The sequence below is a fragment of the Elaeis guineensis genome, chromosome 11 (genome assembly GCF_000442705.2).
Source record: "Elaeis guineensis isolate ETL-2024a chromosome 11, EG11, whole genome shotgun sequence".
Classification (NCBI taxonomy): Eukaryota; Viridiplantae; Streptophyta; class Magnoliopsida; order Arecales; family Arecaceae; genus Elaeis; species Elaeis guineensis.
Genome location: NC_026003.2, coordinates 99,207,393 through 99,221,281, shown reverse-complemented (window position 1 = coordinate 99,221,281; position 13,889 = coordinate 99,207,393). Strand labels below are relative to the sequence as shown.

Here is a 13,889-nt window from a genome sequence, read left to right as displayed (position 1 = left end):
TATCCTGGCTTCTTGCACTCGTAGCATATAAGGGGTTGATCTTTCTCTTTTTCTTTGCTTTGTTCCCTTTTGTGAATTTCTTTCTCATCCCCTGTTTCCTTTTTCTTAGAAACTTCTTAAATTTTCGGGTGATGAGTGCCATCTCTTCATCCTGTTCTTCATCTTCAGAGTCATCCGTTTCATAATCAGGCGAAGCTGTGGATTTGAGGGCAATGGTTCTTTTCTTTTTGACTTCATCCTCATGATGTTGCTTCATGCTAAGTTCATGAGTCATCAAGGATCCAAGAAGCTCTTCTAGAGGTAGAGTGTTCAAGTCCTTTACTTCTTGGATGGCAGTCACCTTGGCTTCCCAAGTTCTAGGCAATGATCTGAGAATCTTCCTTACAAGCTCACTGTTAGTATAAGATTTGCCAAGACTCTTCAAATCATTAATTATATCAGTAAAACGAGTAAACATAGCAGTTATGGACTCATCATGCTCCATTTTAAACAATTCATATCTATGTACAAGCATGTTTATTTTAGACTCTTTTACTTGATTTGTTCCCTCATGGGTTACTTCTAACCTATCCCATATTTCTTTAGCAGATGCACAAGTAGAAATACGATTAAATTCACTTGCATCTAGTGCACAATAAAGAACATTCATGGCTTTGGCATTTAATTGTGCCAATTTCTTATCAACCTCATCCCATTCTTTCTCGGATTTGGTTGACTCCTCACCATCTATAATCTTGGTGGGTGTGTGAGGACCGTTCACTATGATACTCCACATATCATAGTCGAGTGCTTGTATGAATATCTTCATCCGAGCTTTCCAATAGGTGTAATTAGACCCATTGAAAAGTGGAGGTCGGTTTGTAGATTGCCCCTCGGCTAGAGAAGTACCGACATGGGTTGCCATAGATCTTTGGCTCTTTGATTGTTAGATCAAAGAAGGCTAGAGCACCGGGCTCTGATACCACTTGTTGCCCAGCTATGCAACCCAAGAGGGGGGGTGAATTGGGTTTCTAAAAATTTTAGACTTAATTAATTACTTATGATGAACAAGACAAAGATTTTAATTCAATATTAATTACCTAAAGCAGGAATGCAAGAATATAATAAAGAAATAAAGTGAAGCAATAAAGCCACCACAAACACAAGGATTTATAGTGGTTCGGTGCCAACCTTGCACCTACATCCACTCCCCAAGCTCCTACTTGGGAATTTTCAATCCACTATACTTGTATTCAATCCGAATACAAACGTCGGAAACTCCGACACTAGCTATCCCAAGCTAGTCTACTTGTTTTTCGGGTACAAGTAAACCCAAAACACTCCGATTTCAGGTTCGGATCAACCTTTCCTTGTTTTGGAAATCCTCCAAAAACAAGAACAATTACTTACAAGAGTAAGAAAATTTAGAGCACAAATTAATACAATAACAGCTCCTTAAATGAGCGAATATAACAATTAAAAATACTTTACTCAAATGAAGAAACCCTTTTTGAATTTTCTCAAGGTGGATGAACGCTTGAATGAGTGCTTGAGAAGAGGATGATCGTTGATTGAAGATCTCTTGAAGGCTTTGAAAGATCTCTAGATCAAGGTTGAAACAATAGGCGTGACAAATCCTCTCTTTGAATGCTCTTGAATCTCTTTCACAATCTCTCGTGTGGATTTTGGATCCTCTTTTCTTTTTCTCTCAAATATTTCTTTGATCACTTTGCATATATCTTTTGGATCCTCTCAATGAATTTGATCTCTCGTTTGATCTGCCGATTGATCTTCTTTTCTCTGCCATTTCTTTCACCATTTGAAATATTTTATAGCATTAGAAGCAAGAGAAAATAATTTAGGCAGATAAAGAGCCGTTAGAGCAATTTTAGAAAGCATAAAAGGCAATTAAAACGGGCAAAAAAAATAGCCGTTGCTGACATTTTCCGCCGCAGGGGTCGACTCATGAGTCGACTCATGCCTTGTGGGTCGACTCATGAGTCGACTCACAGGTCGTGCCAAGCCAGAAAACTAGCGTGCCATGGAAATTTTTTTGCGTGCCAATCAGCTCATAGTGCCATGAGTTGACTCATGAGTCGACTCATGCACTTCAAACCTTCATAACTTCAAAAATATAAGTCCAAAAATAATGAAATTTTCACCAATAGTTTACAAATCATTTGTTCTACCAAATGATACTATCAAATCAGGATTTTAGTGAAATTACGATTTTGCCCTTGAAGAGCATAAGGACTTTATCAATTTAAAATTATTTGTATCCCTTCAATCTGCTTTGTAATCATCAAAATCAATCTAGGAGCAACACTCTCGATTCACAATCTCGGTCGGGGGTGTGACATGGAGAGTGGAGAGGAGGTGGGCGTTCGCGAGGACTCGAGAAGGTTAGATTAGATTACGCTCTCAAAACTTCAAGGGACCAACTCACACCACCACAACTCGCACAAAATATACCTAACATTCAAATTGAAATTTTATTATATTCTCTAATTGATATTCGTATTTTGGATTTATAAACTTATCCGATTATATTTTATGTTTATCTGCTCATTTCAGAAAAAGATAAAACCAAATCTTAACCATAAACACATCAAATCCGTAGAAAAGGATATTTACGTGAATAGAAAGAATGCCAAGGGCTTTTCTACAATACATCACCTAGACCCACCCCAGTTTATGGGGCCCACTGTAGTTTTTAGAGAGGGGGTATCGAGGTTGAGGTAGCTAGTGTTGCCAAGGTTCTTGAGGCTGGTAGGAGACTCGGCTTTGCAGGTATAGGTGAGTGGTAGCGACTCCTCCGCAAGGTCCTCACCCACGACTCCTCCTCATCCAACACCACGATCGTCTCGCCCTCCTACCTTTGGCCCTGCCTCTCCCCTGCGACGAAGTCCTCCCTCCAGTTCCTCCTCCTTTCTGCCATCCAGTGCGAGGACTCCAAGTTCATTGCCAAAAAGCTCTGCGACACCATCTCCGAGCTTGCCTCCAGCCTCCTCCTCGATGATGCCTGGCCGGAGCTCATGCCTTTCATGTTCTAAGCCATCACCTCCATTGACTTCCCCCACCTCCAAGAGTCCCCCCTTCTCATCTTCTCCCAGCTCACCCAGTACATTGGCGACGCTCTCCTCCCTCACCTCTTCACCCTCCATGGGGTCTTCCTCTCCTCCCTCTCCCACCACTCCTCCCCTGATGTGCGCATCACCGCCCTCAGTGCCACCATCAACTTCATCCAGTGCCTCCCCTCTGCCGCTGATCGTGACCACTTTCAAACCTCCTCTCGGCCATGATGTGCACCCTGATAGATTGCTTTTCTCTAACCACTCTCCCTCGCCAACACCTACAACATCCTCCCCCACTGCCCTTAGTCTGCCACCACCTCTCTGCCAGTCGACTCGAACTCTGATCGGTTGGTAGGATGAAGCGATCGCCAGCTTCTAGCATCTAGGAGACTTTCATCCTTGAGAGTAGGCGAACAGGGAAGCTTAGGTGAGCTATGAAGCGGGCGAAGAAAAGCTTAGGTACTGTCTTTTTTCAGATGACTTCCTCTCATTTTTTTGAATATATTATATGCCAAATGAAGATTTTTCACTTGAGAGGCATCCATATATATCCATATATATATATATAATATATATATATATATATATATATATATATATATTAGAAGAGCTGGGTGGGAGAGCTGATGGGGCTGTTGCGGCAAAAAAAAAAAAAAAAAAAAAAAAATAGAAAACTTTTTCCCTGAAATCCCCTGCTTGAATGGGAAACGGTTTCCCGGGAGCCGTGACGCACCTCAGCTTTTTTTTTTTTTGGCCTGTGGGATATTCGCGCCAAGCTAAGCTGCTTACCCACTTATCCTACACGGCACTTCATCGACTTAAAAAATAAAAGACTCAAAAAAGGAAATACATCAAATTAAACAACTAACAAACCTCCAAAAGCCCCAAACTCGCACGCCCTACAACTCACTCCGACGACCCCAAGTCTCCTATGGCTCCGCGGTCATCGGTCCGGTGGACTAAATCCCGGGCCCCCAACCGCCGCCTCTGGCTCCTCCTCTCCCTTCCGCTTCTCGCCCTCGCATCCCTCCACGCCGCCGCCGCCATACTCCGTGGCGCCAACGCCCTCGGCAGGCGGTGTGCCCTGGCCGGCGCCGAATATTCCGCCACCTCTCCGCCACATCCCCGCCCGCGGATCGCGATGGTAAGCTTCTCGGCGGAGGAGAATAGTGGCGGTGGCGGCGGGCGGCGGTCGTTCCGAGGGGTGATGGACGCGGTCGGGGGGAATAAGCGAGCGTACACAGAGAGGATGGGGTACGACTTCATCGACGCAAGACGTCTGGTCGATCCCAACCGTCCGCCCAACTGGAGCAAGATCCTTGCCGTCCGGTCGCACCTCCGCCACTACGATTGGCTCTTCTGGAACGACGCCGTAAGTCTCTTTTAGTCAAACGCCAACAACTTAATTTAAATTTAATTAAATTTAATTTTTATCCTCTTCTTCTTAGGACACGGTGGTGACGAATCCGGATATATCGCTGGTAAGAACGTCTGTCGTTTTTATTCATAGCATCGATTAGTGACCGTAGGATCATGATCTCACGATGATCGTTTTTGGTATTGTTATAAATTTTTTTTTATTTATCTGACAAGGGCACTCCTGTATTTAGATGGATGCATATCTTTGTCCGAAGCTTAATTGTTTAGCGTGTGGAGAAAGGTGGATAAAAGTGGAGGATAGCTAATAGTTCTTTTATTTTTTTCGTACTAATTTTTTAGGAAAGTATTCTGAATGTGGCGATCGGGTACAGTGGTCTCCAGGCTTCTCCTGACTTGGTGGTAACTGAGGATTTCAATGGGGTTAATTCAGGTAAATTTTTCACCATTATTATCTTCTCTTTTCCTTTTCTTCCTTCAAAAGTACGTATCACGTGATAAATGAGTCCCACTGAACTGAAGTAAGTACTAGCACCCACCCCAGTATAAATTACTAGAACAATTTCTAGGACAATTCTATTTTACGTTCGGTGCTGCATATAACTGCATGCAATATATTGTCCACAATCTCCTAAACACATCGTCACTGTTGTTATAACCGGAGCTGTGTTGGAATGGAGGACTGCTTTAGTTGTTTTACGCACAGTCATATGTGACACTGTACAATAACATTGTTCATCAGTGGGTAGAAGTCAAATATTTAAGAAACACACCATCTATACTTAGAGCTTCCTCTTGTTAAAAGGAGGGTTGCGGCGATAACAATCAAATAATGCAAAATGGCCCATGGGGCTGGTTGATGTGCAACCTCCCATCAGAGGAGTCCAAGTTAGGAAAATTGTTAAATGTATATCTTAAAAGCCAATCAGACTGACACATATATTTATTCTGGGATATAATTTTGTATTTGAATTTTTTCTTATCAATGAAATTAGGTTTATTTATTCTATTCATATTGTTTATGTGTCCATGAATCATTCAAGGAATTAATAAGATGATGACACATATTCTCAAAAGTTGAAAATTTGAGGCATGTGTCATTGGTGATTAATTCCTAAATACTTCCGATCAATTGATCATCAAGGGACGATGATTGATCCAGAGAAATTGATGTATGGATCGTTTTCCTTTTGAAGGATAGATGAGTCTCGAGTCTACAGTGTGAGGATACTGGAGCGAGAATGCAGATGGTTATTAGTGAATAGGGGTATGGAGCGTGACCAATATGAGAAGTCACTTGGATATTTACTCACTCGTCAGTGACTTGCTTGATGCTGTAGCAGTGTGACTAGTCCTTTGACCTGCAGTGTCTTGGCTATTTATAATAGGGTTGCTATAGTTTGACGGTACATATACTTAATCTCCTGACCATATGGGTTCTTGTAGTGCATGTTGGCTGCAGTAGATTCATTGTAGGAATAGGAGGTGCATTTATATGGGATCTATCGATTTTGGTAGATAAGAGAGTTAGTCTTATGTGATTTATAAGATTGAATTTAGAAGACCTTGATCAGGATAGTATGAATAGTGCAAAAGAGTTTTTGCTGTGTTTCACATCATGAATTTGAGTCCAATAAATTTGATATATGACAGATGATGGAATTTGATGAGAAATTTTATAACCTCTGTCTAGTTGAGACTCACGATACAAGGACTACATCATATATTAATTGCATCTAGAGAGCCGGACTTCTTCTCCAATTGCAGGTAGACTTCATCCGAGCTCCTACGGGAGCCGGACTTCTTCTCCAACTGCAGGTAGACTTCATCCGGGCTCCTACGGGAGTCGGACTTCTTCTCCAACTGCAGGTGGACTTCATCCGGACTCCTACGGGAGCCGGACTTCTTCTCCAACTACAGGTAGACTTCATTCGAGCTCCTACGGGAGCCGGACTTCTTTTCCAACTGTAGGTAGACTTCATCCGGGCTCCTACGGGAGTCGGACTTTTTCTCCAACTGCAGGTAGATTTCATCCGGGCTCCTACGGGAGCTGAACTTCTCCAACTACAGGTAGACTTCATCCGGGCTCCTACGGGAGCCGGACTTCTTCTCCAACTGCAGGTAGACTTCATCCGAGCTCCTACGGGAGCCGGACTTTTTCTCCAACTGCAGGTAGACTTCATCCGAGCTCCTACGGGAGTCGGACTTCACCAACTACAGGTAGACTTCATCCGAGCTCCTACGGGAGCCGGACTTCTTCTCCAACTGCAGGTGGACTTCATCCGGGCTCCTACGGGAGTCGGACTTCTTCTCCAACTGTAGGTGGACTTCATCTGGGCTCCTACGGGAGCTGAACTTCTTCTCCGACTGCAGGTAGACTTCATCCGAGCTCTTACGGGAGCCGGATTTCTTCTCCAACTGTAGGTAGACTTCATCCGGGCTCCTACGGGAGTCGGACTTCTTCTCCAACTGCAGGTGGACTTCATCCGAGCTCCTACGGGAGCTGGACTTCCGTCCTGAACTCCTGTTGCAGGTAGACCTCATTCGAACTCCTACAAGGGCCGGACTCCGAGCTTCTACTGCAAGCGATCTACCTCGAGCTTCTACTGCAAGCGATCTACTCCGAGCTTCTACTGCAAGTGACCTACTCCGAGCTTCTACTGCAAGCGATCTACTCCGAGCTTCTACTGCAGGCTTCGGCTGAGCTTCCTCGACAAATGATCCCCATCCGGGCTTCTACGGAGATCGGACTCCGACCGAACTTCTGTAGCGGACAGATTTCGGACGAACTCCTACGATACATGGACTCCAGCAGCCGGACCCCTCCAGTGGATGAACCTCTCCAGTGCCATCCGACACCCACTGCCGGTCGATCCTTTGTCGAATTCTGTGTGAAATCGAACTTCGTCTACGGAAAGCCTTTGATTGAGCTCCTACAGCAAATGGCCCTTGCCTGCAGTATTAACGCCCAAAGCACCCAACGGTAGAAGGCTCGCCAGCAACATCCGAGCTCCTCTCAGATGGATAGCTGTCTCTCTCCGTCAGACACCCCAACCAAGCTTCGGCCGACAGGCCTGGACTCCTTGGTGGGCCACAGTAATGGCCACGACTCTGCTCCACTTCCTGCGGCCACAGTAATGGCCACGACTCTGCTCCACTTCCTGCGACGGATTCCGCGTGGCTCCACCACTCTCTGGCAAGTCGCGACAACGGATACTGATCCACTCCCCGCAACAGGCTCCACGTGGCAGGCCACGGTGATAGCCACGACTCCACTCCACTACTCTTCTTAACAAACTCCTTCTGGCCTGAGCGGCCCACTACCAGGCGGTTACAAACGTCGCTGTCAATCTGTTGCACCCTCCGCCTATAAAAGGAGGACCCCAGATACGTTATTCTCTAAGCTCTAATTTCTATCTCGAAACTCTGTTAAAATTTTCGTTCGAGCACTCCATTCTTGTTGAAGCAGAGAACTGACTTGAGCGTCGGAGGGTCTTGCCGGAGCACCCCCAACTTCGGTTTAGACTTTCTTTGCAGGTCCCGGCGGCGACCGCGACTCCCTCGACTCCAGCTTCTCCGACGCCGGCGGATTTTTGCACCAACAGGATTGGCGCTAGAGAAAGGGGCCTGTGTCTTCGCAGTACCCTTGTTCTTAAAGGAGCGCTCAACGGGACCGCCTCCGGTCATCTTCGACATCCTCTTCTCCTCCCTCTATTAGATCTTTGCCCGATGCCTCCCCGCAAAGCATCCACTCGGCGATCCACAGCCTCCGCGGCCAGATCTCAGGCTCCGACCTCACCTCCAGTTTTTCAGGTTCCTCCTCCTCCGGCAACGGCGGTTGGCGCGGAGCAATTTGACCTACTGGTTCAGCAGGTCAGAGGCCTTACTGAAGCGGTGCAGGCCATGCAGCAGCAGCAACAGCCGCAGGCGTCAGTACGATTGGAGAGAACGTCGTCAGAACTCCAAAATCCGGCGGTAGGACGGGCCACTTGGGCCAGTCGCCCCGTCTTTCCCGGAAAGACGAATCCGAGGGTGGAGAGCCCTCGATCAGATCACGATTCTACTCCTGGAAGATCTCTACCTCCATTCTGTCAGAAGACCCTTGAGACTCGCAGTCGAGAGGATTTCCTGGATCGAAGGCTCCAGGAGATGAACCGGCGGATCGAAGAACTCCACCACGCTCCCCCCGCTTATGGTGAGGATATTTGTACTGACCCTCCCTTCTCTCAAATGATCATGCAGGAATCGATCCCGCCAAACTTCAAGCTCCCTCAATTTGAAAGCTACGACGGGACTTCGGATCCAGTTGACCATCTGGAGGCCTTCCGGACAATGATGCTACTCCATGGCGCGCCAGACGCCATCCTGTGCCGAGCTTTCCCATCCACCTTGAAGGGAGCAGCGAGAAACTGGTACTCGACGCTGAAGCCGGGTACCATCTTTTCTTTGGTCAGATGAGCCACCAGTTTGTGGCTCATTTTGTTAGCAGCCGGCATCCCCGGAGGGGTTCGGAGTCCCTCATCAACATCAAGCAAAGGGAGGGGGAGTCCATTCGGGCTTACGTCAACCGTTTCAATGTTGCTGCGTTGGAGGTCCGGAATTTGGACCAATCAGTCGCGATGGCCGCTCTGAAAGGCGGCCTTCAAAAGAACGACCTTCTATTCTCCCTGGAAAAGAAGTATCCCAGGGATTTTGCTGACTTGCTGGCTCGGGCCGAAGGGTATGCTCGAGCAGAAGAAGCCTTCAAGATGAAGGATGAGGAGACCGTGAGAGAGCGGCAGGCGGGAGACTCGAGTAAGCCCGCAGTCGAAAAAGGGCCGAGAGAAACTCGGCCACGTTCTCGAACTCCTCTCGGGTACAAGCGCGCCCAGACTCCTCCCCGAGCACGCAGACAAAGAAGCCCGGAGCGCAGGGTTCGGCGGGGCTCTCCCCCGAGAAGATTCCGCAACTACGCCCCCCTCAACGCATCGAAAACCCAAGTGTTGATGGAAGTCAGAGAGCAGCTCCCAAGGCCAGAAAGGATGCGCACGCACCCCGGGAAGCGCAATCCTAACAAGTTCTGCCTCTACCATCGTGACTACGGCCACGACACAGAGGAATGCATTCAACTCCGAGACGAGATCGAGGAGCTCATCAGACGAGGCTGGCTCGACAGGTTCATTCGACGCCGGTCTGAGGGTAGAGAAGATCGGCCAAAGGCCCTGCTGCAACCTGAGCCGCCAAGGAGGGAAGAGCAGTTCGGAGATCGGCCTCCAATTGGGATCATCAACTCTGTCTCTGGAGGACCTTGACGGGGAGCAAACCTTCTACAGCCCTGGAGATTTGAAAAACCTGTAAATGTATTACGAACGACTTCGCTTTAAATCAAGATTCCTTTCAGATTTGCACATCTTTCCCTTTTGGCATGGACTTGTAATGACAGAGGATAACCCCTTCAGACAACAAAAACGACACCTAATATGAGCAAAGTCAAAGGCCCGGTTACTCTTAGACCGGATGGGGGGAGAGGCCCTGCAACGCCCTTATGTGCCCCCACAGCCATGTTAGGGACAGGAGGAGAACCTCGCCCTAACATGAGCAAGGTCGAAGATCCGATTATTTTTAGACCGGATGGGGGAAGAGGCCCTACAACGCCCTTATGTGCCCCGATAGCCATATTAGAGACAGGAGGAAAACCTCGCCCTAACATGAGCAAGGTCGAAGGCCCGGTTATTTTTTAGACCGGATGGGGGGAGAGGCCCTACAGCGCCCATATGCGCCCCCACAGTCCTGTTAGGGACAGGAGGAGAATCTCGCCCTAACATGAGCAAAGTCGAAGGCTCGGTTACTCTTAGACCGGATGGGGGGAGAGGCCCTGCAACGCCCATATGTGCCCCCACAGCCCTGTTAGGAACAGGAGAAGAACCACGTCCTAACCTGAGCTGAAATCGATTACATCAGAAATAGGGGAAGGACCTCGTCCTGACACCGATTAAGGTCTGGTCATTCAAGAGCAGATAAGAAAAAGGGAACCTCCTTAGCGGCCCCTCCGCGCTCCCGCGACCCCACTAAGAGTAGAGGGAAAACCCTCACTCGAGAAAGGAAAAAGAAAAAGGGGAGGGGGGTTAAAAAGAAAAGCGACGAACTGCATCAGCGACAAACGGAAAATAAATTACATCAAAGATACAGGGAGCCTCGCCTCAGCGAGGATTGGGGTTCTTATCAAAATCTCCGATCTCCAAGAGAGCTCTCAACACAGGCCAAGGATAAAGCGGCTTCCTCGGGGCGACGAGAAGCTCAGACCTCCGTGCTCGAACTTTGAAAGGAGGCGTCAAACTTGAATGGTCCCGGACAAATCTGCGGCCATAAACAAGAGGACGGATCAATGCGACGGCGATCGGGTACCTCCGAACGGCATCGATATCAAACAAGGCAAAAGCCGAAAGAAGCTCGGTAAACGATAATTCAACACATGAGTAAAAGAGGTAACGGGAGGTTCCCTTCTCACGTCATTAACTAAGTGTGCATTATAGAGCCCTTGAGGCTGAAGAAGAAAGATGACAAGAAAAGCAAGCCGACGTGGCGACGACCAGGAACCTCCAGACAACATCGGCATCGAACGGGACAAAAAAATGAAAAAAGTCCGGCGGACAACATTTCAACACGATGCACGGGCAAGGTAACAAAGATCTTCTTTTCATTTCGTTAGCAAAGTATGCGTTACAGAGCCCAAGAGGCTAAAAAAAAAAAAAAAAAAACAACAAACAAACGGCAAAAGAAGACACATAGAAGGACGAAAGGCGAAAAGGGCCCTAAGTGGGTCCGGCTCCTTCCGACTTCGAACTTTCAGCTTCGATCCTCATCAGGGAGTGCCTTAAGCTCGACTTTTTCTTCCAATTCTTTCTCCCTCATTAGCATCTCCATATACCTCCGATGAAACCGTTGGCTTTCGTTCTCCGCCTCTCGGAGCCTCTTTCTCAGGACCCCAGATTCCGCCTCCGCGTCCTTGACTGCCTGCTGCTCGTATACCAGCTGGATCTTCAACTGCTGCAGCTCGGCCTTCCCCTCCCCAAGGGCGACAGATAGCTCTTCTACGGTTCCTCTCAGGGATTGGAGTTCGTTGGGATTCCGAACAGGAGCAAACTGAGCTCTTTCAGATAACTGCCTTTGAAGGCGGGCAACCTCGTCGGTCGTCATCCTGAGCTTCCCCCTGTAGTCGTCCACCTGCTTGCACCAGCCGGTCCGGTACGCATTATAGTTCGTCTCGGCATCCTGGAGCTGTTGCTGAAGGTCGGAGAACTTCTTCGACCATTCTTGGTCGCAGTCGGCCCGAGTCGAAAGCCAGGACGAGCTTTCTTCCAACTGGCTGATCTTCTCCTGCGCAGCCGACAGCTCCGCTCTGAGAGAGCTGATCTTGGAAGCTTGAGCCCAAGATCGATCGCTGGCACGCTTCTTATGTTCCTCGAGCTCTTTCTCGAAATTCGCTTTCCTCCGGCTGTACTCCATGATCCCCTTCACGTAGAGGTTCTGAAAATAGGTCGCCTCCGCAGTGACCTTAGAGTGGCTCTTTGTCAACCTGCGAAGTTCGTCCTCCATCTCCTTCGATCTTTTTGTTAAATGACGAACTTTCTTCCTTAGATGTTGGATCGTGGACTTCAGCGGAACCCTCTGTGGCAAGGGAAGCGCTTCGACAGGACGCTGCCATTGGAGGAAAAAAGCGTCAAGGCGCGGCTCATTGCAAAAAGGAAAAAGAAAAGAGTAGAGAAGGCCCCTATAAGGAGAAACCCAATTTTATTGATTGAATGTTTCTTAAAGACAAAAGAGAAAAGAAAAATCGCAGTAAAAGAAAAATACAAAGTCAGAGGTCTCTGACCTCCGAAGTAGGAGTTGGGGAGCTCGGTGTTCTTGGGAAGGGGGCTGCGGTGGCAGCGGCGGTAGGAGAGGGCCCGATTTCGTCTTCAGACGCCTCGTCCAAGAAGCTGAGGTCGAGCTCGGAAAATTTCTTGACCATCTTCTCTTGGCAGAGCTCGAACCCCTTGATGAACGCATCTTGGCCGAACTTGACTTTCAGGTCTCTCATCTCCGCAGAGGCCTTGAACTCTTCCACCGCTTGGACCCTGGCCTCCGGGATTAGAACCAAAATCCGCTCCGTCAAATTTACGACCTCGGCCTCCGTCTTCCTCACCATCTCCTCCGAGGTCTGCTTTTCTTTCTCAAGGGCCTCTTGGAGGTTGGCTACCTCGACAGCCTTTTTCTTGAGGCGAGCGGCTTCAGCCCGGCGACCCTCCTTCGCCTGGATGGCGTCCCTCCTCGCCCGGTTCGTCGCCTCGATGTTGGCAAGGAGCTGGTGCCCGATCTGCAAGGGCGGCCAGGAGGTCAGACTAAAAGTTGAGAAGGTAATTAAATGAAGGAGAAAGGAGGAGGAAAGTGAATCTGTTTACCTCGAGAAAGGACCCTAGAGAGTCCCAAATCTGTTGTTCGGGATCGGCGCGAACGATCCTCTGGACGACTTCGGGCAGGATGCAGCCATCGACCAGTCGCTTTATCAGGTCCCTGTCATTAAAGGGATTCTCCACCGGCTCTTCTTCGGAACCGTGGGATTCTTCGAGGGCAGCTCGGCGGCCACTCACCCTGCGGGCCACCGTCTTCTTTCTCCTCCCCCTCTCAACCCCTGGCACCTCCTCGAAGCGGGCCCCTGAAGCGGGAACCTCAGCGGGAGAACTCCTTGAGGAGGTCCGGGGAGCTGGAGGCTCGACGTCTGAAGGAACATCGACCGCGAGAGCCGCCCGGGCAGGCGTGGCCGAGCTCGTTTCCTCCGTTCTGGCCTTCTTTGTCGACCCGGAGGCCGCAGTGCTTTTTCTTTTGTAGACCTTAAGGCCTCTGGCAAGCATCTGTGCTGCTTCGGCGTCCATTCCTGAAAAAAAAAAGAAGAGAGAGAAAAAGAGATCAGCAATGGGGTGAAAAAGGAAGAGGTGACGTGCAGTCAAAAAAAAAAAAAAGAGGGGGAGGAAGGGGAGAAGAGAAGGAGAAAAGAAGAAGAAAGGAAAGATGGAATACTCGCAGGATTCAGGGGACTCAAGCTGATGTTGAACAGAAACTGCTCCTTCAGAAGGTTGGGAAGGGAAGGAGTTGGATAACTAAGAAGCTTTCGGACGGCCTGAAGGTCGTCCTCCCCCAGGCTAGGAGCCCGGCGGACAGAGTCCCTCAGGGAGCCCCAAGGGGGCAATCCCAGCTTTAAGGTCGGATATTGGACGTAGAGGTACTTTCCCTTCCAGTTATGGATAGAAGAGGGAGCACCTTTCAGCAGCCTCTTCTTGCCGAACTGAGAGGAGAAGTACCACCAGTCCTTTGTCGAGGGGTGGCGCTTGAAGGTGTAAAAATACCTAAACAAAGAAAGAGATGGTTGAACTTCGACTACGTGACAAAGGGAGAGGAATCCTATCAAAAACCTAAAGGAATTCGGCGCGACTGAAGCTAAAG

At 48.6% G+C, this 13,889-nt stretch overlaps 1 protein-coding gene across 2 annotated transcripts in view; it reads left to right on the top strand.

Annotated features, from left to right (window-relative positions):
• Positions 1-3,909: 3,909 nt before the first annotated feature.
• LOC105053584 (uncharacterized alpha-1,2-galactosyltransferase C1289.13c) overlaps positions 3,910-13,889 on the top strand; it is a 17,923-nt gene continuing 7,943 nt past the window's right edge. Inside the window, exons 1-3 of one of the 2 annotated variants that reach the window (XM_010934804.4) lie at positions 3,913-4,425; positions 4,502-4,534; positions 4,773-4,863. In XM_010934804.4, coding sequence (XP_010933106.1) covers positions 3,985-4,425; positions 4,502-4,534; positions 4,773-4,863 — 565 coding nt within the window. In that variant the 5' untranslated portion in view covers positions 3,913-3,984. Of the gene's footprint in view, positions 4,426-4,501; positions 4,535-4,772; positions 4,864-13,889 lie in introns of both variants that reach the window. The other variant, XM_010934805.4, reaches the window with a different exon arrangement.